Source organism: Crocodylus siamensis, chromosome 5 (genome assembly GCF_052110815.1).
Source record: "Crocodylus siamensis isolate JL-2025a chromosome 5, ASM5211081v1, whole genome shotgun sequence".
In the NCBI taxonomy this organism is placed as follows: Eukaryota; Metazoa; Chordata; order Crocodylia; family Crocodylidae; genus Crocodylus; species Crocodylus siamensis.
Window position 1 is genome coordinate 40667908 of NC_143399.1, and position 24971 is coordinate 40692878.

Consider the following 24971-nt stretch of genomic DNA (forward strand, 5'->3'; position numbering starts at 1 on the left):
GGATATAGCCAGAAATCCCACAATCCAACATATTGCACATTTGGTTTCAATTAGGGAGTGGAGGGACAGGGGGGAGAAGGGAGGGGGGAAGAAGTCAGTTACCAATCAAAGCTGTTTTCTCTTTGGAGGCTATTTTCCTTGACCCAGGGGAATGCGCGCAAAGTTATAATTTACAGCAAAACCCATTCATAGCAAGGGCAAAAAAATTCTATAACGAGTGAGTGATCTTAAAGATGTAGGCAGATTTTTTCCCCAGAGGGATAGATGCATTTTATTTTTTTATTTTACTTCACAATGAGAGGTTGTTATCCAAATAGTTCAGTAATGTCCAGGTAGTTAATGAAGAAGATTTGGGGGGAGGGGGGACACAAAAAGGGGACCAATTGGATGGGGATGCCTTACAAGTATCCTACAGACGCAGACTTTCTGGGGTTAGGCACATCTTGCATGCTCAGTTTTACAAAGGAGAAGGAAGGAGAGAAGAAAGGAAGGAGGAAACTGGGAAACATCTGGTTTGGGATGGGCCCTTGCTTCAGCAGAAGGAAGTCACATGGATAAGGCATTGCAATGTTTACCCGATAGCATTTATGCAATGTTTTGAAGGCACGAGATGGAGGAAAAGCTAGAGGGGGTCACCAAGGGTGCACAGGGCATTTCAGAACAGATACAAGAATGAACAATGGACCTTTCTCAGAGAGCCCTCTGGGGCTCAGCCTTAGCTACCCTGGGAAGCAGCAGGGACAAGCGGGGTGGCTTCTGTACATCACCTAGGAGTGGGCACTTAGGAAGAGGACAGGAAGTTCTCAGGGTATCTTTCCAGATTTCCAGGAGACAGTATGAGGAAAAGAGGTGACAGCCTACTGATTTTTCATCCCAGAGATAGCAGCTCAACAGCAGGCATAAGACATACACTTTCCACAGAGCCTGGAGCTCAGATTTTGAGGAACATCTCCTCTCTCTAGTCCCTTCCCTCAGAGGGTGCCCTCCTGCTCTCCTCCATCGATGTTGGTGCATGGGAAACACCGGGCCACAGCTAGGCTTCCTGGATTGGTGCTCACAGTGGCTGCTGTGGCTCTTAGGCCAGCAGAGGACAAAACAGGAGCAGCTTGACCCGTGAAAGCCCTCACCAGGAGACACTAAAGCAGGAAGGAATTGCACGGAGCCAATGCTGGTTTGTCTCATGCAATGCCAATGTAGAGAGGGCAAGAGACCCCAGCTGCAGGAAAAGGGGGGTTGTACAAAGGCTGCACAGGTTGACCACAAGAGTCCTTTGCTATTACATACTCTATGCTCCAAAAGGGAAGAGCAAAGAATTGTACCCAATAATCCCTGCAACCATCCCCAGACTCAAACTGTGCAGAATCTTTCATTAAAAATATATATATATATTTTAATAAATATGGCCATTTTCATGTAATAATGTATCAATTTTGACAAATTCACACAGAAAACTTAGGAAACTGCAATACAAAATTGCAAACTCTTCAAAAGGAAATGTAAAATTTTGTCTGCATATAATTTTTTTTTGCAGTAACATCATGACATACCAATAGTGTAAATTAGGCATGCCTTTTACTACTGACAGTTCATAAATGACATGATACAATTTTTAATGTTATGCTTAAAATAAATGGAGGGCAATGTCAAGCTGGCACCTGGGAACACATCGTTTCATTACAACTAGCAGGAGACACATTAGTCTAGAAAAGATAAGACCTTTAAAATCCATGCTAAGTAGCTGCTGCACTTACTGATTTTAAGCACAAATTAAATCCTTCCAGTATTACGATATATCACTAACAGTACTGGCATGCACTGCCAATAATAGCACATCAGACTAAATACAGAAATGGTTGCTACAAAGAAGATGGCAATCGGTGGTGGGTACATGACTGCCTGATGGTCCTGAGTTGTGGAATCTCCATCCTCAGAAGTATTTAAGTGCAGGTTAGACAAATATTTGTCTGGGGTGGTTTATACAGGGATGATCCTGCCTTGAGTACTGGGTTGGTTAAATGACCTCATAAGGTCCCTTCTAGCCCCATTTTCCTTTGAATCTATGTTCATAATCTAAAACTGAAAAAAATAATACAAATACAAGATGAAGTTCTGAAATCCCAAATGGATGTTTTGAAACCATGTAACACAGGTTATCCAGAACCAGTTTCACAGGAAATTTAAAAGAAATATTAGAACAGAAGCAAAAATTCAAGCGTCAAAGAGAAAAAAAAAACCTTCATTTTTCATTTCATGGTGAATTTTTATCTTTTACATATAACTTGACAGAGAGAGAGAGAAATATTTAAATATGTATTTATTTAAATTATTTAAATTTGACAAATCAGGAAGGAAGAGAGACATCCCTAGGAACACATTCCAGCGCTTATTCACATTTATCGTTCAAAATCTGCCCCTTACTAATAATTTGACTTCACTCAACTTCAACTTTTAGGCATTTTACTTGTTATGCCTCTGTCTGCTAGACTGAAGAGCCCTCTGCTCTCAGAAATCTTTTCCTATAGTGGTTACAGACTGTGGCCAAGTGACCTCTTATCATATGTGAAGCAGTAATTGGATAATAAGCCTCAAACACCCTAGTAAATCACCTTTCACATGCCACTCAAACACTGAGCTCAGACAGGAGACTTCGAAGAGTCCTGCTCCACCAATCTTCTCATCCTACAGCTGTGTGCTTCTGGTTGGGTCATTTTTGTGGTTGGAATCCAGGAAACTCTGGATCTAAAAACCATGAATTGCTACAGAGAGAAGTAAAAACACTGTCTGCTCTCTTGGAGATGAGAGCAAACTGAATCTGTCTAGAGATGAGTCAATTCTGTCCACTAGAGGGCAACAAAAAGCCAAGACTGTTTACGTCAAGGCAAGACTTCTCAAGAAGTGTTGGTATCTTGCTACCACAATAGTTGGTAGCATTAACAAAAAGGAACTAGACTTATTTCTAGTAAAACTCTAGAAAGGAGTTTTACTAGAAACTCTTCTGCAAGGAAGAACTTTGAGCAGGAAGACTTACAAATGATGTGACAACTTTAAAAAAAGAAAGTTACAGATAGATATGATCATACAATGTCTCATAGTAATTAGCACTGCAGCAAACTGAGGAAAAAGCACAGATTAGTTTGCAATATGAACAACCAGTGATAGAAATGTCTACATTTGCATCAAGTTAGTAATTGAATAAATTATTCCAGATCATTGGCTTCAAGATTCAGGATAGGAAATTTAGGTTGGAGATTAGGAGGAACTTTCTGACAATGAAGGTGGTCAAGCATTGGGACAGGCAAACTACAGAACCTGTAGACTGTTTCTTGGAAGCAGTCTTCAGTTCATGGTAGATTTCTGGCTGTGGCTGGTCTGTCACTCTCTATCATCGGTCCATGAACATTTGCATTTGCTCTGCAACCTCCATCTCTTGGCTATTCCTGCACAAGTTAGCCTAGTCTCCCTAGGAGTCGCCTCACACCTGCAGGATACCAGTCTGCACCCTTCCTCCAATTAACAATTGGCTGGATCTGCTTCAGGCTTACAGCCCATCCAGCATTCATTAGTCTTCTTCCTCAGACCTCCTGTAATACAGCAGTGAACTGATGTCTTTTTTCCTAGTATTTAAGAATGGGAGAAGCCATGGGGGAACCCCAAACCAATGCAAGTCCATCAGGCTGGCTGTGCAGACCAAGACCTTGGCTAGCTGTGCAGTCATAGCATGCAGGGTATAGTTGACTATAGCACAGCCCTAGTAATTCCCTGGGCCCCTTCCATAGCTGTTCTCACAGCTTGCATCTCTCTTTCAGTCTTAGTGCCACACCAAGTCACTTCTCTGGATTTCTCCTTTCCATCTGTAGCCTCCCAGAATTCATGGAGTCTCTGCCATATCTTCCTTGAAGGACCCAGAGCTCAGGGTTACTCCTCATCTGCCTGCTGGAGGGTTCTTTACACCTACTCCTGAAGCATCTGGTACAGGCCACTCTCACTGGCAGGTACCTGCTAGATGGACCTCAGGTCTTATTTGATCCTGAGCTGCTCAGGTATTGGCTGTGGCCTACAGGAGTTCTGTTTCCTCCTGGCAAAAATGAATGCAGCTGCTTCTACCTGATGGGACCTTGGAAAGTCAGCTATGTCTTTAACCCCTCTACCATGGGTTACTATATAGATACAGGCAGCTTGGCAGCAAAGCTAATACTCAGTGTACCTGCCTGGTTTTGAAGCATGCTCTCCCATAGGGAGCAAGACACCAGACTATGGACAGCCCTGGCTGTCAAGAAGGTTCCAGGCAGGTTCAAAATGTTATTAATTGTAGCTGGTTTGGGACTGGTTATCTGACAGCTCTCCTTGCCGTACAGGCAGTGCCGTAGGAGGTGGTCACTGGTCTCTGCTTCTTTTTGGCAGGTCTCCCTGGGGCAATTGGGTTGAAACCCTTGTCCTTCCCTGTACCTCCATGCCATCACTGGGAGTACTCAGCATGCTATTAACCAACTCAAGTCCCTGTGGTCCTTGCAGAAGATCCAGTTCCAGATAGCTTGGCAGTCCTCACTGGGGATCGTCTCCATGGTTGATAGCCTGTTTCTGTCTCTGACTGCCTTCTGTATCTTTTTGTGGTTGGACATAGTCACTGGTCTTCTTGAGGGAGTGCCAGGAGTCAGGTTGATGACAAGGATGGCGGCAATGTATAGACACCTGACTGAGCAGCAGGGGTCCCAGACAATGCGGTTTGACCAGTTTGTGTCCTGACGGGAGCACCCTGTGGCAATGCAGGAACTGCCTGTTATACAGGCATGCCGGGCTCAAGGAAATGGACAGTGTTAAAATGTTTCTGAGTGAACTCCGGTCCTACCACCAGAAATTGGTGAGCAAGGACAGATAAGCAGCAGCCAACTTCTTCTGGAAAAGCAACACCTGGTACAGTTTGTTCCAAGACCCCCCAGGAGGGGAAGTGGACAGGGAGAACAAAGAGGACATAGATGCAGCTGGACCTGGAGACAGCGAGAAGGACTACAACAGGCTCAGCAGCAGCAAAAGTAACATCAACAGCAACAAGGACAGTGAATGAACTGACAATGTAAATCCCACATCTGGGCTTGGACTAAGGGACTGTGTTTGGGTTAGGAGAGGGTGGGTGCACAGGGGAGTGGGTGCACGTATTGTAATAGGAATCACGGGCTTCTTAATGCAGTTTAAGATGTGTGATGGAAAATTTATGATAGAGGGTGTGTGTGTGTGTGTGTGTGTATATATATAACTCTCCCTATATAGAAATATATTTTTAAGAAAACAAAATCTGACAGCTCTCCTTCTTCACTGTACTGTGCCACTGCAAACAAGATCCGTGAAGAATGAAAGCTGTTTCCTCTTTAATTCTTAACGTAGGGCAATAACACCATGCTGGCTCTTCTTTTAACTTTCTCCGGCATCCATGGTTTGAATGAGAGGGTCGGCCTCAATCACTGATGGAAGTGGATAAGCAAGTTTGAATTTTCTAGGGCACCCTGCGAAAGAAATACAAGGTCTGTCATGTTTATTTTAAAAAGAGCTATGTCACTAAGCTTTGTCCAGTGTTTAATGGTTTCTTCTGATCCCCTTTTTGAAGTGCAAGGAAATGATGTGTAGGATCCCTTGCTATGTGCAGGTGGGAGGAACCTGTGATATCTTCAGTAGCTAAGAGCTAAAAAGTTTCTTTTCAACGTGCCAAGAGAGAGCTGAGTTTTGTAGACAGTACTGATAACAGAAGGTGGAAAAGCAGCACAAGGGAGCTTCATTTGATGCAACACTACTGAAAACATAAGGCATATTTGTAGCATAGGAGTTAACAGAGACAGAGGGTTGAGGCTGAGTCTGCTTACTATTACCCCCAGGCAGCAACTCTGATCCTCTCTGTAGGGGCTCCAGTCTGGTCCTTTACCACCTGTACAGGACACTCATGTAGAGAGAAGCAGGGTGCCTAGGGTGAGTGCAGTTTTATGGTAAAAAAAAAAAAATAAACCTACAATCAAATGTTAGGTACAGACAGACATCCCTCTTCTCAGCCCAGCCCTTTTGTCCAGTCCATGTGGCCACCCCTGTTCTGGAAAACCCCCTTTGTCTGCCCTTGGGGATTACTGGACAGGTTGTACAGTGCCCTTCAGTAGTGCAGCGAGCCCTGAACAAGATGAGATTGGTCCACTCTCTGCCACCGTGAGAAACAGGATACTGGGCTAGATGGAAATAGTCTGACCCACTATGGCAATTCTTAGGTTCCTGTGTGTGTCGAGCACAGGTCTTCAGAGCAGTGCTGAGGGAAGGATTCCCTCTCGGCTCTCATCATCTTCCTCAACACATGGCCTCACCTGTGACTGTGGGAGAAGACAAGGGGTTTAAGGGCACATGGCCCCACCTAGAAACTCTTCCCCATTCCTTCAAACCCAGCAAAAGCCCAGGCCAACATGGCTCTGTTCTGCAGGGCTCCCAGCATGGTGCCTGGAAGGGAGAAATGGGGCTAGTTCTGTACCACTGTAGTGTCCAAAGGCCCTTCCCTCCAGCAAGGACTGGACATGGCTGTAAAGATCCTTGTTACGTTGCTGGCTTTTGGCCTGTAATTTAGTTGCGTTTCCGTGCATGACTCAACATTTGTCTGGAAACCAGATGAGTTGGGAGTTTGGTGAAAGAGAGAGAGAGAGTGTGCGTGTGGAGGGGGGCTAGTTTAAAAGAGGTTGCAAGTGCAGTCTGGGAGACTTCTATGTTGGTTACCTGTGTTTGCATCTCTGTCCATATCTGAGCAACCATATGGGTGTACGGGGGCAGACGGAGGGAGACGCCCCATTGTGAGAAACCCTCCAAAGTTCTCAGCAGCTCTCCAGTGCTCCCACGTAGAAAAAAATATCTGTCTGCCAACAAATAGTTCCTTGTTTCCTCCCAAACATTCAGATTTCCCCACAGAAATTACAATGGCCAGAGAGTGAAGATAGCCCATACTAGTGACAGCTCTGCCAAGCTGCAGGGAGAAGGGTATGTTTTTCTCTCCCATAGGACATGCACAGTCCATGCTTCCAGCTCTGCAATCTTAAGCTTCAGCCGCCTTGCCTCTGTGCACGCAGCAAAGCTATTTTAGGTCATTTGCGGGGGTGTTCTCAGCTTATTAGTTATATTCTTTCTTTCTCTTTGCCACCTGCTTAGTATGGGTTTCTGGTAACTGGGACATCAGGCTCTGCTAGCATAAGGACACAGAAAAAGTCCCAATGATAAAGTTAAACATGTCTGCAAATTATGCATTATTCCCACACTAGGTTTTTTTTCTTCTGTCACATATAAAGCCAGGTATGAAATACAGGAGGAGAGGAGAGGATGGGAATGCAGGTTTCATCAGCATGGCTCTGCTGTTTTCTGGATAAGTCACTCCGTGACTTCAACTGGACTGGCCAACTGGAAGCCCCGTGAATGACTCATGGACAAACATGCGGACATGCCTTGCACACACGTACACATATGTACACACAAATTTCTACATATACATGCACGTGGAAGTGCACAGACACTCAAATGTACACACATGCAGATATGCACAAACATACAAGTACATGCACTAGCCTGAACAACTGCACATAACTATGAATGCACATGTACACCCACCCACATGTGAATAGCAGGCTGGTGTGTTTTCAGCTCTGCATCTGGAATAGGAGGAAATGGCAGTTACCAATTCAGTCCTGGTTAAAAAAAATTCCCGCACCCACTGCATAGCTGATCCTACACAAACACACCAAAATACATCACTTGTCTGTGTCAGTGTTTAACGCAGCAGCCAAGACATTCTCCTGAAGCAACCTAACAGTGGGCCCACAGCACCCAACCCTATCCACAGGTGAGTATGTCTTCTATTTCCTCATCCAGTTTGTCAGTGCCCTGCCAGTAAAACCTCCCTCATCCTGAGACCTTCCAAATAAACACTGAAGTTATATAGAGCGAACACACCCAGCCAGAGACAAACAGGCCCTGGCCTGACCCATACCATCCAGTCAGTCTATAATGCTGGAGGGTTGGCAGCAGGGGTGCTCCTCTCCATAGACACTGCTTCCATGGTGCAGCATGACCCAGGCGCCCCAGCTTTTCTGGGCAGCATTAGTACATTGTGTGTGCCCCTTCACATGGGTGGTAGAGAGGGAGTCCCTGGGGCCAACCCAGCAAACAGTAGGGCTAGGGAGGAAGAGGCACTGATGGCAATGAACCCCTTTATCTGGATGTGGGGTTTCCTTTCCACCCTGCTATCGGGCTGATTGCTTCAATCTTGGCTGCTAGATTACCCTCCACCTCTCCCTCATCATAACATCCCCTGCCCTTCACTCCCAAGCTACTAACACACCCTTTCCCAAGCTCCCTTCACCCTGTCCCAGCAGGTAAGTAATAACCATCCCTCACATGAAAAAGCCAGGTGCCATCGGCCCCAGCATTGCTTCTCATGCTCTGCCCCTGCTATTTCTGTCCATCTTCCACATCTCCTTGCATTTATTGGCTGGGCCCTGCACACAAGTTCCAGGACACTACCTCAGCACTAGTACTCAAGAGCAATACCTACCACCTGCCATGGCAGCCCTAGGGTGCAGAGCTGACCACAGCCAACAAACTATGTGGAAGAAAGCAGGGGTGGGAGTGTGTGGGTCCAGGGATGATAACAAGTGCTCCAAGGGGGGGGCACAGAGCACAGCACACCTGCCACTGTCACTGCCCCCTGAATGAGGCCAAGGGCTCAGTGGACACCACCCAGTGAGACTCTGCCCAGAGTCATAGGAGGAGTGATAGGAAGACGGCCCCACAGTCATCTGGGTTCCCCCTGGCCAGAGTCTCCCTCCTGGTGTGATAGATGGCAAGTTTGGCCAGAGCCAGGAGGAGGTTGACTAAGAGGTCCTAAAATCTGGTGGGGCCACAGACATGGAATGCATAAAGAGAAAAGGTGATGGGAGAAATGCAGCCAGAAGTTCAGGATGAGGCCCATAAGCAGATGGTGAAGAGGCTGCAACCTAGTGCATTTGAGGTAGATAGGCACCTGGGTCTTCCTGGTGACAGAAAGGGCAGGTGTCAGGAGTGTCTGCAAAGTATGTCCAATATATACCCAGGGAGACTGATCTGTGTAGGAGCTTCCAGCCTAGGTCTCAGGTGTGCAGATAAAAACAGGAAGCTGCACAAGTTTCATAGATTTCATAGACATCAGGACTGGAAGGGACCTCGGGAGATCATCGAGTCCAGCCCCCTGCCCAAAGGGCAGGAAGTCAGCTGGGGTCATAGGATCCCAGCAAGATAAGCATCCAATTTACTCTTGAAGGTGTTCAATGTAGGTACTTGAACCACCTCCGCTGGCAGACTGTTCCAGACCTTGGGGGCTCGGACAGTAAAGAAATTCTTCCTTATGTCCAGCCTGAAACGGTCTTGCAGGAGTTTGTGACCGTTCGACCTCGTCATCCCTTGGGGCGCTCTGGTGAACAAACATTCCCCCAGATCCTGGTGGTCACCCCTGATAGACTTATAGGTGGCCATCAGATCACCCCCGAGCCTGCGCTTTTCCAGGCTAAAGAGCCCCATGTCTCTCAGGCTATCATCGTAAGATCTGTTTTCCTGACCTCTGATCATGCGCGTGGCTCTCCTCTGGACTCTCTCAAGCTTCTTCACATCCTTTTTGAATTGTGAAGCCCAAAACTGGATGCAGTACTCCAGCTGCGGCCTTGCCAAGGCCGAGTACAAGGGGAGAATGACGTCTCGGGATTTGCTCGAGAAGCATCTATGGATGCAAGCCAGCGTTGTGGTCACTTTACTAGTCACAGCATTGCATTGCAGGCTCATGTTCATCTTGTGGTCAATGATGACCCCCAAGTCTCTTTCTTCTGTAGTGCTATCCAATGTAGCACTGCCGAGCCTATAAGGATGCTGCAGGTTCTTCCTCCTAAGGTGGAGAACCTTGCATTTTTCAGTGTTAAACACCATCAGGTTCTCGTCTGCCCATTTGCTGAGCTTGTCCAGGTCAGCCTGGATCACCCGCCTATCTTCTGGTGTGGATGCTTTGCCCCAGAGTTTGGTGTCATCAGCGAACTTGGCCAGTCCACTCCTGACTCCAATGTCCACATCATTAATGAAGATGTTGAACAGGATGGGTCCCAGGACAGAGCCTTGAGGGACCCCACTGGTCACAGGGCACCACGATGAGTGACTGCCATCAATCACAACCCTCTGGGTCCGACCACGAAGCCAATTTCCCAGCCAGCGGATCGTGGTGGAGCCAAGGCCACAACTGGCCAGTTTGGCCAAGAGGTGATCATGGCATACCAGATCAAAAGCTTTTTTGAAGTCAAGATATATGACATCAATCTCTTCTCCCTCGTCCAGGTGATAGGTCACCTGGTCGTAGAAGGAAATGAGATTGGTCAAACAAGACCTACCCGCAACAAACCCATGCTGGCTATCCCTTAGGATGTTAGCCTGGGCCAGTCCATCAAGGATGGCCTCCTTAATAAACTTTTCTAAGATCTTCCCCAGGATAGAAGTCAGGCTAAAGGGCCTGTAGTTAGCCGGATCCACTCTCCTCCCTTTCTTGAAGATCGGCACCACATTGGCCTTCTTCCAGTCTTCGGGCACTACACCAGAGCACCAGGAGTTTTCAAAGATCCGTGCCAGGGGCTGGGGTATGACGCTCGCCAGCTCCTTGAGTACTCTGGGGTACAGATTGTCATGGCCGGCTGACTTGAAGGTATCCAGCTTCTCAAGGTGTTCCTTCACGAGGTCAGCATTTATGGAGGGTAGGGGATCCCCATCACCCGGATCTCCCTGTCCCTTAGTAGGCATGGGCGTCCCATGGGACTGATGAAAGACTGATGCAAAGTACCTATTTAATAGTTTGGCTTTTTCCTGGGTGTCAGTTGTCAGTTGCCCCATCTGGTTTAGCAGGGGTCCAACGTTGCCCTTGCTTTTCCTCCGGCTCCCCACATATCTGAAAAAAGACTTTTTGTTGTCCTTGATGCTTGAAGCTAGTTGGAGTTCAGTTGCGGCCTTGGCTTTCCTGGTTTGCTCCCTGCAGGACTGGACCAGCGCGGAGTAATCCTCCTTGGAGGTGAATCCCGTCCTCCATCCTTTGTAGGCTTTCCTTTTTAGCCGTAGGAGGTCCGCTAGGTCCCTGGAGAGCCGGGGGGCTGCTGTGCCTTCTTGCTGCCTTTCCTCCGTGTTGTAATAGATTTAGCTTGTGCATTGAGGATCGCTTCCTTGAGAAGCAACCACTCTTCTTGAACTCCCATCTCCCTGGGGTCATGGTCTCTAAGGGCCTGACCGACAAGCCTCTTGAGCTCGTCAAAGTCAGCTTTTCTGAAGTCAAGGACTTCTGTGTTGCTGACTGACTTGCCGGCTTTACGGCGGATGGTGAAGGTGATCAGCTCGTGGTCGCTGTCACCCAGCTTCCCATCGAGCACTAGGTTGCCGATTAGGTCGTCCCCAGTAGCCAGTACCAAGTTGAGCAGCGCTTTGCCTCTCGTTGGCCCATAGACTTCTTGAGTCAGGTAGAGGTCATCCATGCACGAGAGAAAGCTTTGCGACCGCTCGGATTTTGCTGAGTGATCTTCCCACGAGATGTCCGGGTAATTGAAGTCACCCATGACTACCAAGGTCCTGAAGCAAGCGGCCTCAGTCAGTTCCCAGGCGAACTCCTGGTCAAGCTCGGGACTTTGAGTGGGAGGTCTGTAGTAGACTCCCACCGTTGTGTCCCCTGTGCTGTATTCCCCACGAATTTTTACCCAGAGGGTCTCTAGCTGTCCATGCTGGTCGCCAACATCAGCTTGCAGGGACATGTAGCTTTCCTTCACATAAAGAGCTACACCCCCGCCCCTTTTGTCAACACGATCCCTCCTGTATAGGGTATAGCCCTCTATACCCGTGGTCCAGTCATGGGTGGAGTCCCACCAGGTCTCTGTTATCCCAGTGACATCATAAGTCTTTGCACTGAGCAGGACGACGAGCTCCTCCTGCTTGTTGCCCAGGCTCCTGGCATTAGTGTACAGGCAGGCAAGTGTCCCCTTGGGGGCTCTTGCCTTGCCCACAGATTGTGCCAGGGCTGGGGCAGGGGTGGGCTCCCTTAAGTGCCTTTGTCTGCTGGCTTTGCAAGGGTTGCTCAGCAGGCCAGCAGTGGAGCAGGTCAGCCAGCCTGGCTGAGAAGAGCCTCCTCCCCAGGGGGAGAGGTGGAGGCCATCTCTTCCCAGCAGCTCGCTGCCTCTCTCGCCAAAGAGCGGGCTGTGGTCATGGAAGCCAAAGCCTTCCCGATGACACCAGCTCCGCAGTCTTTGGTTCACTGCGTGGATCCTCCTCTCCCTCCTCAGCCCATAGTCCGAGACTGGGAGGATCGACGAAAACACCACCTGAGCTCCCAGACCCCTAAGCCCCGCTCCCAAATCCCTGTAGCACCTCATAACCTGGCTGGGGGTGCTCCGAGCCGTGTCATTGGTGCCCACGTGAATAAGGATCATGGGATAGTTGTCTGTGGGCCGGAGGAGCTGTGGGATGCTCTCCACAATGTCTCGGATGCGGGCCCCTGGGAAGCAGCAGACTTCCCAGTCTAAGGGGTCGGGGCGGCAGATAGCCCCCTCAGTGCCCCGCAGGATGGAGTCTCCCACAACAAACACCTTTCGCTTTGACTTGGGGAGCGTGGGGGCAGTAGCTGTGGTTGAGCCTGGGTTGCCTGCGGGAGCCGGCAACTGCGCAGGCTCTGCTGGGGCTGCAAGAGGTGCGAACCTGTTGCTAAGCTCCGGCGAGGGGGGGGCCTTGGTGCGGCGGGCCTTCGGGCCCTTGACCACCTTGGTCCATGCCCCTGACTGGGCAGAGCGGGAGGTCCCAGAGTCCTCCTTAGTCCTGGAGGGAGACGGTGCTCTAACCTGCGGCTCCCGGGGGAGAAGGGCCTAGCAGTAGGAGTCTATCTCCTGCTCGCAGTCCCTGATGGCACGCAGTCTCTGGACTGTGGCCTGGAGCTCCTCCAGCTGGCGCACCAGAGACCCCAGTAGGGAGCAGACCCCGCAAGGGGAGAGGGCCATGCTCCCGGGCCCCAGAGCCTGAAAAAGGGACAGGCAGCCCCCGCAGCCAAGAGCCAGGGGCTCCGTCTGCGTGGAGCCCAGGACCAGGGGCTCTGTCTGGGTGCCGTCTCTGAGGTGCCCGATGGGGGGGCTGCAGAGCCCGAGGGGACCCTCGGGGTGCGGCGCGTGCCCATCCATGTCATGCCTCTGGTAGGCTGGCTACGGCTGGGACTGACTACTCTGGGGGGGTCGCAGGCAGGGTCTCGTGCCCTCCCACGCCCTCTCCTGTGCGAACTCCACGCTAACTCAAGCGCCTGTTTACACAGCCTGGTCGCGCGGCTCCGGTCACGCGGTTCCCTGGGGGGCTGGGCCAAGTAGGGGCTCGACCCAGCCCTGCTCCACGCAGCCGCCTCCTCCCAGGGAACGAGGAGTTAACCCCTTCCCACCACGAGCCCGCTTACCTCTGGCTGTGCTGGGGGGTGGCAGGGGGCTCTGCAGTTGCTGAGGGGGTGTCTGGGGGGCTTTGGGGGAGCGGGGGTGCAGCATGCTTTCATCCTTGATAAGAGCTCCTGGTGAAAGCACACACCTTCTCCTTGAACTCCCCCCTGGGGGCACATCCTGGTGACCTGGCCTTCCCTCTTCCTGAGGTCTTTTTTCTCCCCAATCCCTCCTCCCCCCACAGACTTGTATTATTCCCCTACCTTGTGGCCCCTCAGAGCTCCATCTTGATCCACTTTCCCTTAGTGGGTGATGGGGTAAGAATCCCTTCAGACACTGGGAGAAAACAGGAACTAGGAGGGAGGTGCCAGCCTGTGCTGGGAGGAGAAAGATGCTGGGCAGCAAACAAGTTACAAGTAGGAGAGAAAAGCTGAGCTGACTTTAGGGGGTCACTCTTTCTCCTGAGGCAGTGGCCCCTCTGTGGTAGTGCAAGGACTGCAGCCAAATAACAGATGGTGATGTTTGCATGCCTGTTGCCAAAGATGAGCTGCACTGTGGCAACACACCATGCCAGACGCTTCCATCCCAAGGGCCATTCTACTCAAGCATGAACTTTTGCTTTAGAAAGGTTTGCCAATGTGCCCCCTTCCCAGATTCCACTTCCTGTGGGCCTAATACTTTTTTCCTCCCTCTGGCTTGATCCCACTGTGTGCTGCAGTCTAGGGCTCAATTACCCTTTCACCTCATCCTTAGGCCTCAAGAGGCTCTGGTTTGGGCCAGTTTTCAGTCTTCTGCATTCTGCGGTGTTGGTGACTGGCAGCCGTGCCAGGGCTTCTGTTGTTTCTTCCCTGCAGCTTTTCTGAATGCACCTCTGTAAGTTAACATTGCATGGTGGCAGAGCAAAGAAACCTTAACCAAGGATTGTGGATTCTTTGTGCTCAGTCCTGTAGACACAAGTACAAAGGACCATCCCTGCCTCTGAGAGCTCATAATTTAATTAGCCAGGCCACACCAGGTAGGAAAAGAGCTTCTCAGTGATAAGGTCCATGTGACTTTTTTCTGTATAGAAAAGACTGACTGTCTCAGTGCTTCCTAAGTCTTGGGCTAGTGTCACCACTTGGTCAGGAAAACATCTCTGGACAACAGATTTATCCAATATGGCCATCATTTGTAGCTGTTGGGGAGTTGAGAAGGTTGAACTAAAGAGGGAGGTGGGGATGGATCTACAGTACATGGATCACAGTACACAATGAATGGGAAACCTATGCAACAGATTGATTTCACATACATATTCAACTTAGCTATTTCCTCTGCCAACAGGCACTAACCCTTACATGTGCCTCTCTCCCACATCTTACTATGTTCAGGCCCACAGGGCTAGATCAGGTCCTAATGGCTCCTGGTGCAGGGCAACCACTGTTGGTACTGAAGTGATCAAATGCTCTTCAGTTATTCCCCTTGTGTCAATTCTTTACTTCCTGTCCTAAGCCACTACACAACATTGCAGTGAGACCGACAGGCTGCTGGGTCATTTGGGTTTAAATAGCAGTAGGGCTGTAACTGAGCTAGCTTTTAGGAGAAGGATTTTCAGAAAACCAATATATTGCTACAAAAGCTTACCCTTCTCTGAACCAGTTATTCTATAAGGTGCCACACCCTGGCCTACCTTCTATCTGGTGGAGCACAGTGGGCTCTTCACCAAAATCCCTGTCGTAAAAGCAAACCTAAACTCAGACAAAGGTGGAATAACAACCATCCCTTCCAAGACAGCAGTGATAATTGCTCACGCTTAAATAAGACACTCAGTGACAAACCAGAGGGATTCAGAGATTTATTTGTATTTTCTTCCAACCGTGCCATCTCTAAGATACAAATGATCACTTAAAACGGCAGGACACAGGCAGTGACAAAGACCCTATTAAAAAAAAATAGTCATGTATATTTGAGAAAAATAAAATTTAAGATACTTCCCTTCCCTCCCCTGTACCGTAAAAACTCTTCTGCATGTACAATCGTTTATTACTATATACACATTACAAAATAAATGCCCATGGCTCAAAGTGTGGAGAGCAACACCGCAAGTGAACTTTGCATCAGGGGATTTGCTAAAATGTTTGGTTTTTAAATTAAAATATAAATAGAAACCACCAACATGCGAAGAGCCAAATGTGTTACTCCCATCTGTGAGTTCAAGGTGAGCAAGACCAACCGCCTACTCATTTTCATAGATTTCATAGATTTTCATAGACATTAGGGCTGGAAGGGACCTCGGGAGATCATCGAGTCCAGCCCCCTGCCCAAAGGGCAGGAAGTCAGCTGGGGTCATAGATCCCAGCAAGATAAGCATCCAATTTACTCTTGAAGGTGTTCGATGTAGGTGCTTGAACCACCTCCGCTGGCAGACTGTTCCAGACCTTGGGGGCTCGGACAGTAAAGAAATTCTTCCTTATGTCCAGCCTGAAACGGTCTTGCAGGAGTTTGTGACCGTTCGACCTCGTCATCCCTTGGGGCGCTCTGGTGAACAAACATTCCCCCAGATCCTGGTGGTCACCCCTGATAAACTTACAGGTGGCCATCAAATCACCCCTGAGCCTGCGCTTTTCCAGGCTAAAGAGTCCCATGGCTCTCAGCCTGTCATCATAAGATCTGTTTTCCTGACCTTTGATCATGCGCATGGCTCTCCTCTGGACTCTCTCAAGCTTCTTCACATCCTTTTTGGATTGTGGAGTCCAAAACTGGGCTGCAGCTGGAGTACTGCGTCTCGCCAAGGCCGAGTACAAGGGGAGAATGATGTCCCGGGATTTGCCCGAGAAGCATCTATGGATGCAAGCGCGCGTTTTGGTCGCTTTACTAGTCACAGCATTGCATTGCAGGCTCATGTTCATCTTGTGGTCAATGATGACCCCCAAGTCTCTTTCTTCTGTAGTGCTATCCAATGTAGCACTGCCAAGCCTATAAGGGTGCTGCAGGTTTTTCCTCCCAAGGTGGAGAACCTTGCATTTTTCGGTGTTAAACACCATCAGGTTCTCGTCTGCCCATTTGCTGAGCTTGTCTAGGTCAGCCTGGATCACCCGCCTATCTTCTGGCATGGATGCTTTGCCCCAAAGTTTGGTGTCATCAGCGAACTTGGCCAGTCCACTCCTGACTCCAATGTCCACATCGTTAATGAAGATGTTGAACAGTATGGGTCCCAGGATAGAGCCTTGAGGGACCCCACTGGTCACAGGGCACCACGATGACTGACTGCCATCAATCACAACCCTCTGGGTCCGACCACGGAGCCAATTTCCCAGCCAGCGGATCGTGGTGGAGCCAAGGCCACAACTGGCCAGTTTGGCCAAGAGGTGATCATAGGATACCAGATCAAAAGCTTTTTTGAAGTCAAGATATATGACATCAATCTCTTCTCCCTCGTCCAGGTGATAGGTCACCTGGTCATAGAAGGAAATGAGATTGGTCAAACAAGACCTACCCGCAACAAACCCATGCTGGCTATCCCTTAGGATGTTAGCCTGGGCCAGTCCCTCAAGGTTGGCCTCCTTAATAAACTTTTCTAAGATCTTCCCCTTTTTGATTAGAAACCTTCATTTACACATATTCACATTCTGGCAGCTGAAGAAATGACCACTTCTCGGTGTGGTAGCTTCTTGTTCAGAATCTACACTCCATTCTTCACCAGCTCATGGACTCCATTTTCATCAATAATCAAAGGTGCCCGAAACTCTCTGTTTTTCACATACTGTTCCAGGCCCTAACAAAAGAAAAACAGCTGTTGTTAGGTTGGATGTGGCCATGTACCACATTTAGTAACATTGAGGATGGCTCTGCTTGCTGGAGGGAAGACCTTGACATGAAACCAAGTAAAGACAGTGCTTTGTAATAGGTTGATACAGGCTAGACTGACATAGTCTAACACTCCAAACCAAATCTCACAGCAATGCTCAGCTAAGGTTTTGCTAGTCTCACCTGACCAGTTATTAGAAATGAGGCTAAGGTTGTGCCTAAATATCAGGACTTACACCCTTTCAACTCTAGGCAACAACCCAGTCTACATTGCTAAGGAACAGCGATTTCTCTCACTGAAGTCTGGCAACATTCAGACAGTGATGACAGTCTTAAAGATGTTTTTGGATAGCAACATATGGCAACAATGCATTCTGGGACATCCTCCTGCATAGAGGAGACTAAGCCTGTTCCCCTCTGTCCCATCCCTAAATGAGGAAGGGACCCAGTCACTGGAAAACTATCAGCCCTGGACAATGGCTCTTTACTGCCATGGTTACTAGTAAAACTGAGGTAGTGTCACTTGGAGCTAAGTAGTTCAATAACCTGTTACCAGCTTGCCTAAAAAGTGCGCAATGTGAACAAGGCATGAGATGCAGCAGCTACGCTTAGTTGGAGAGTGTAATGTAGGCAGTGGAAATGGCTGCAAGCCAGCTCTTGTGCTGGGGACTGAATAAGTCATTTTAAATAGATGCTGACTTCAGGCTTCCCGGTTGGGTCTTAATAATCTTTAAGCTACACAGATACTCACCACAGGTGCTAACATGTAGTCCCTTTAGGAGGCAACATCATACAGCCTGCTGTGTAAAATGCTTCAGAAAATTGGGCCTCCTAGTTTTAGAGGCGTATGTACAGACATGAGAAGGATTGTTCTGAAGGCTGCAGGTTTACTAGCCCATATAGCAATTCATGCTCAAAGAGGAGTCATTTGTTATTGCCAGAACACAGCAAGAGTGTCTGTCAGCAGGTTCATGGAGATGACACTGCTATAGACAGAAGAATCAGACACCAGGTATCAAAACAATCCACTTCTTAAGTGCATTACAGTTGTATTTTGTTCAACTTAAAGCTGGTGTAACCTCAGAGCAAAGCAAAATTGTATGATTCCAACCCACAAACTTCCATCCTCACCCTTCAGTTATGGGATCTGCTATATATAGACTTTAATTTTCATGCCCCTGCTCCCCATACCTATTATAATCTAATCTCTGGAAGCTTGTTTACAAATGCATTTTTAATAATAAAGGACAAGCACTTACTTCTCCTCCATAGGAGACAAGGGGAGAAATCTCACACTGGATTGGTAAATCATTTGCATCCTTCAAACTAAGGCAGAAAGAGAAAAAAAAAAAAAAAAGAAGTCATGAGTGGTGCGCAGGCCACGTTCCAGTTGGGCTGACTATATCAGTAACAAAGAGAAGAGTAATCCTGCTGAGAGATCTGCCAGATGCTCTCTGTATTAACAGCCTGCTGGTGTATATTAGACCCTGGTGGCACAGCAGTGGACCAGTACATTGTGGTAGTGCCCAAAGTGGTTCCCCAGCAGTTAGTCAAGCCTCAGGTGTGCTCTCAGTATCGGTGCTTGCTCAAGTTGAAATGCAGGCAGTGACTGGTAGAAGAACAGAATTCAGATCCAGCTTTAATGACGCATGGTATGATCATGTTCCCTCCTATAATGATTGTTATTTGTACAGCAATAACACCAATGAGCCTCACTGATGGACTAGGAGCACATTGTGCTAGACACTGAACAAACACAGAACAGGAAGATGGTTCCCTGCCCTAATGAACAAACAACGTTCCAATCCCACCCTTCTGCAGCCATGACAAGGTGCCCCAGAGATGTCTACTTAGTCCTTATCTGGAGCATGTCAGGAGCTCAGCTAACTCCAATCATCTCTTTAGACTAATCCAGAAGTCAAACATATATTTCATAAGTGTTGCGGGGGGGAGTGGGTAGGATGCATCTGTCAGTTGACAGCAGCAAGGATTCTACTGTGAAATTTAAATGATTTTTTTTTTTCTGGGAACACTTAAGAGGGACCCAGCATAATCTCAAACTACTATTTTTGATAAGGTCCTGAAAAGCATATTCCTTAAGCAACCCTGCTTAAAGCTGCTCTCAGAACAAAGGGCTGCTTCCCTCTAATAAGTGATCATAGAATAACTGCCATGCTGGTGGTTCAGCTGACTGGGCACAAGGAAGAACAGACTCCTATGGTCTGTGATGTAGGTAGATGTGGGTTCTATTCCCAGTTCTGTCACTGGCCTACTGGGTGACACCAAGGAAGTCTTTTGCTTCCAAGTCCATTTCTCCTCATGCTCATTATTTGTTCTGAGACCTCCATATTCTCTCCCTGTTTGTACAATACTTAACCCAATGGACCCGGATCTCAGCTCAGGATTCTAGGTGCTCCTGTAACAGGAATAGACAACATGCAAACAACAAGGCTGTAGTAACATGTTGGTGCACTGGTGCTAGGTTGCCCCTAATGAACTGTTGTTGTTAACAGGAAGCATCATTTGAACACAAGGTACAGAAAATATTCCCAGGGACAAAAAGTCACTGGTAAGAAGTTGTTGCTCTTTTCCAGGTATTGCTGCAAAAGAACAGTGACTATCAACTGTAGAGACAGCATCAAAAGCTGCTTTATATAAAAAGAATTAAGCAAATTCTCTGTAAGAAGAATGTACACTGTAACAAAACTAAGCTTTTAGAACAAGCAACATTTCATGATGTGCTCTTACAGTGCTGTACATAATGGAGTGCTGATTATGGACAGGTGTTGCTGCCATGCAAAGAAAGGCAGTAAAGAAAAGCCATCTCATTTCAAAGCATAACCCTAAAGGTTCAGGATAGCTCCTTCAGCAACCACAGAGTTCTAGCACTGCAAGACGGATTTAGAACAGGGTGGAGTGATTTAAGATCAGTGTGTCATCAATCAGGAACCACTTATTTAAATAACACTTTAGTTAGTTATTTTTTTTCAAAGTGCAATTCTCAGTGATTAACAACTATAAACAAAGAAGCCAATTTGCAATTAAATATGATCCTTACACTGAATTTGGCATCGTTTGCTAATAGGCAAGACACACTTTTATTTGAGCAATTACATAGTTTAGTATCTATTAGGAAACAATGAACAAAAGGTGTTTTTTTTAATTGAGGATTTATGCCAAGTTCTTTGGAAATGGCAAATGGGATTAAATGAAAATGCACAAAACCAGCATTTTAAAGTTACTTGTATTGGTTACATAAAACCACCTTAAATGTGTTGGTACATGCTGGGGGAAGGGGAAGGAGGGAGGGAAGAGAAGTTCTGCAAAACATTTTGCACTTAAAATGCATCATTTATTAATTGTATTATCTGTAGTCAGTGAACTGAAATGAAGGATGGAAAGAAATCTGTAGAGGATGTGGTAACCAAAAACATTTTGCAACCAGCCAATCCTTTTTTATTATTATTATTTGTAAATTAGAAACTGGCAAAGGATTAGTTTTCCTTTTCCAATCAGATTCTTACTTTAGCAAGTTAGTAACTGAACTAGTTGAACAGAATAGAATGAAAATATATTTCTCACTGTATCTATAGAAGAGGATAAAGCTACTAAACTGGCTGTAGCACTTCAAACACACTCTAGTTCATGGTGCTTGGTCATCAACATCCAGCAATTTAAGTTTGACTTTCTTTTAACCCTCATCAAACATATATGGTTTAACATATTAAAGCCTAAATTTACTATAATATCTTAACACAGGTTGCCATCCAAATTTAAAATTAAAACTTTCAAAGAAAAGGATTGATAAATAATGGTTTTATCATCTACTGTGGCATAACTGGAGGGCGGGAGGAGGGGGCCGTGACCAGGGCAGCAGCACCTGGCACTGCCTTTGGGGAAGGAGGGAGCACAAAAAGGCAAAATCAGGACAGGAAGAACTAGAGGCTGCACTACTGTGCTTCTACCACCTCCTCTTGCCCTTCAATCTCTATGTCAAGGCAAAGAGAAGAAGAAAAAGGGATTCTGTCTTGGTTGGAGAAGGGAGGCCATGAACCTCTCCACTCTTGTGGTCATGTAGGCTATGGGATTCCACTGATTACTAGATGCAAAATAAAGGATTCACAGCAGCTGCCCACCTTGTTAGGGGGCACTTTGAGAGCCAGTTAAACAATTAGCTCCTGCTCCTTGGATCATAGGTGGGAAAGACTTCCAAAAAAAGCAGGATGCTGGACTGGGAGACAAGATATCAGAGTACCTCTCAAAGAACTAATGCAGACATTTATACCTTCTTTCCTGGTTAAAGATCTGGCCCAGGCTCAGTACTGACTGTCAGTCCATTACACTCCCCTGCTTGGCCCAGCAACTGTCAAATAATCTGGGACTCTTAATCCAGTCAGAGACAGGCTTCTAATCAGAGAAACCACCACTGAAATGGGAAGTACCAAACAAGCACCATCACTGTGCAAATGATTAACAGAAGCCATGGTGTACTGAAAGCTGGCAGTGGGAATGAACAGTTTCTCAAGGAGTCAGCAATAATACTAAAGTAAACAGTGGGAGGCAGATTTCTGCCTGGAGACATAACAATAGCACCTGTTAAAGGTCTCTAGCGCATGGGTCAGATCCAGCCCTCAAAAGAGGTTGGATCTGCTCAAGGGAATTGGTAGCGTACAGCTGTGGCACACTACCTATCCCCTCCACTGTCCTCCATGCTGCTCTCACACCTGCATTCACCTTCAACACAGAATCAGTCCCTTCCTATTACCACTGAGGACAGGGATTGGTGGGGAAGGTAAGAGCAGGTTTAGGTGCTGGGTGGGTGGGGGACGGGGATAACACATGAATGTGGAGATTTGCGGCCTACGGTGTGGGCCAGCTCACAAGTGGCAGCAAAAAGTGGCCGACTCCTATTTTAGACAGCAACCCAGAAGACTGGTTGCAAGAACTGTCCAATACTGGAAGGGATGGCCCTGACTTTGGAAGCCAAAGTTCAAGTCCTGGCAAACAACTCAGTCCTTCACAAGGATAAGAGGCTTCCTGACAGCATATTGCATGGGGAAAAGGTTTGAGAAGAAGCTATAACCAAGCCCCTGCCTGCTTTGCAGACTGGAAAAGCTAAGCTACCATTCTTCTATAGCCACTTTTCATTCCTTTGTTTCCCATCTCTATTAAGGTTTGATCTACTTACCAGATAAGGAAAAGAAGTGGCACAGTGGTAAGCGAGGGAGCTTGGATCTCCCCTAACCCCTGCAAGACTGAAAACCCAAGTTTCAAATGCAAGTTTAAATACTGCCCTCAGTCTAGAGAAGCATAGCAGGAATTAACACAGCACAGACATGGGCACAGGACTGGTGCAGATGAGTACAGGGCAATGCTACAGGTCACCGATTTTTAATCTAGCTACTGCAGGAAGCCACGGCTAAAGGAAGTCTTTAGTAAGACATGCTCCCCATTTCCCATCATGCATCCTAGATCCCAGTTGGTTAGCAGCTACCAAAGAGAGGCCAGTCACCAGGAAAACAGTGTGTGTCAGCCTCAGTCCTATGAGGCTGCCTACTGAGCCAACTGCTCTTGGCCCTAGCAGTGAAGACACCCAGCCTGTTAGTATCTAAGCACAGAGCCCCACCACCATGCACTGCAGAGAGCCTGGCGCTGTATATTTACTTGTCATTGACATCAGCTCTGATGGCATCTGGCCTTCCATTTGTGAAGCTGTTGTGTGGGAATAAATACGGGTTAATAAGAATGGGGGGGGAAAAAAAAAAACAACCCCCCCCCAACAAACAAAAAAAGGAACTGAAGAAAAGCAAACCAGGAAGGACAAGGCTCATCTTCAGCCCCTCAGTGAAAGCTCCTTATTACCACAGCAGTGGTGGGTGGGTGCATGCAGGTGGCCATTAGTACAAGGACTGTTGAAGCTGAGCCCAGCTACTGAGAGGATAGCTTGCAAGTGTAATTGTTCACTGGGTTGAGCTCTGTGACAGCCATCCAAAACTTCTGATGTATCAAGCAGACACAGCCCAAGGTACGCACACACTACTAGCCTTTCAGGGACTACCACTTGCCCTAGTGAAGCTGTCCTCTATACTGAAGTCCAGCTCACAGGTAGGGGACAGGAGGAGACTCGAGATGCAAGCATGCAACATGCCAGTCACCTGGGTAAGCTACACCTCACCCCTCTGTGCCTACCAGTAGCCAGGTGGCTTGTATAGATCTGCAGGACAGTCCATTTTACCCGCTGTACTACCAAGGATTACCATAGACTAGCAAGGATTAAGTGGTCAACTATCTTCTGGCTTCAGACAGTGGACCTGCAGCATCTCAGTCATTTTCAGTCATTTCTGGATAAGGGCTGGGCCTATATTTCTTTTGAGTGCTATATACAAAGAGCAGACTTTTTCAGTCAGGCACCCAAAGCTCTCTCACTTAAAGTGCCCAGAGCTGAGAAACAGAATTAAGTCAACAGCTCTGAGCAAGTCACAAGCATGGCTGGCGCACAATCTCCACGTGGACCACACCAGGAGAGTGCTTCATGGCAGTGCAGCCACTGCCAGAATAATAATACCAGTTGGGATCTTCTGCTCCTGTAAGCAGATTGTAAATAGGGAGAGAAAACTGTGCAGCTTGCATGACCCCCCTAGAAAGCAAGTAGAGAGAGAACACTCTGTAGAAAGCATTCTGAAATGCTTAGGATGTAGGGCCATGCCTACTTACCGGGGGATTGCAGGGATGCGAGTACCATTTTCATCCACAAAGTGGCCCCCAGCATTGAGAACCCAGCAGTGGTGTAGAGACATCAGGGCATGCCGGGCTGTGGTGGGGTTGTCCTTCCCATTCTGACTGTCTGCATTCTTCAGGGGTGAGAATTCATCTTCCCGCAACACTTCGTACACCACAAACTTCCTGCAGGTGGAAAACAGCAGGGATGGGTTCAGATCCAAAAACAGGAGTTTGCAATAGACTCTCCTTGTCCTCATTCCTCTGGAAGGAAGAGGTCCCACCACTGTTCCAGCTCGGAGACTTGCTAGCTACTGGGAGTACCATTAACACCAGCTGCATTGTCGTTAGCTACTCTGCATTGAGAGCTAGGACTGTATTTCCTAAAGGCAACTGCAGAAACTCAGGTCTGCCTTGGTGACCATTCCTACCCCAGATATAAGAAGCACAAGATAGCAAAATGGACAAGCTATTCTTCCTCCTTCTGGCTGGTTCAGAAATGTGGCTTCAAGCCTATTCAAAGAAAGTGGGCAGGGACTGTTTGCTCTGCTCTCGTGAGAACTCTTGTATTCAGTCCTGCCCACTCCATGGTCCCCAGCTGAGGCTCTGATCAAGAAAGTGCTTGAAGTTTCTTATCCAGATTTCAGGAGACCTCCCTTTAGACAAGAGGGGTGGGATTTCTGTCTGTCTCCATATTGGCAGATCACCTCAGATGGAAGGCCAATTTACATCATTTGCATTCACAGCTCAGCCAGTGTTCAAGAAAAGTGATATCACTCAAAATTCCTGAATAGAAGCTTTCCTGGCTTTAGTAATAATGACAGTGCCACAATCAGGTAACAGCAACACCTAGTCTTCTCTAGTTTACAGGGGAAGTTTCATAGTTGGTAGGGTCAGAAGGGACCTGAGCAGATCAAGTCCGACCCCCTGCCATGGCAGGAAAGAGTACTGGGGTTAAACAACCCCGGCTAGGTGATTATCTAGTCTCCTTTTGAAGACCCCCAGGGTAGGAGTGAG

The 24971-nt window shown here is 47.6% G+C and overlaps 1 protein-coding gene across 2 annotated transcripts in view; it reads right to left on the minus strand.

The window, feature by feature from the left end:
• Positions 1-15271: 15271 nt before the first annotated feature.
• UAP1 (UDP-N-acetylglucosamine pyrophosphorylase 1) overlaps positions 15272-24971 on the minus strand; it is a 34315-nt gene continuing 24615 nt past the window's right edge. Inside the window, exons 7-10 of one of the 2 annotated variants that reach the window (XM_090047828.1) lie at positions 23952-24140; positions 22902-22949; positions 18497-18563; positions 15272-17205 (exon numbers count right to left, since the gene is read on the minus strand). In XM_090047828.1, coding sequence (XP_089903954.1) covers positions 17113-17205; positions 18497-18563; positions 22902-22949; positions 23952-24140 — 397 coding nt within the window. In that variant the 3' untranslated portion in view covers positions 15272-17112. The remainder of the gene's footprint in view (positions 17206-18496; positions 18564-22901; positions 22950-23951; positions 24141-24971) is intronic. The other variant, XM_090047830.1, reaches the window with a different exon arrangement.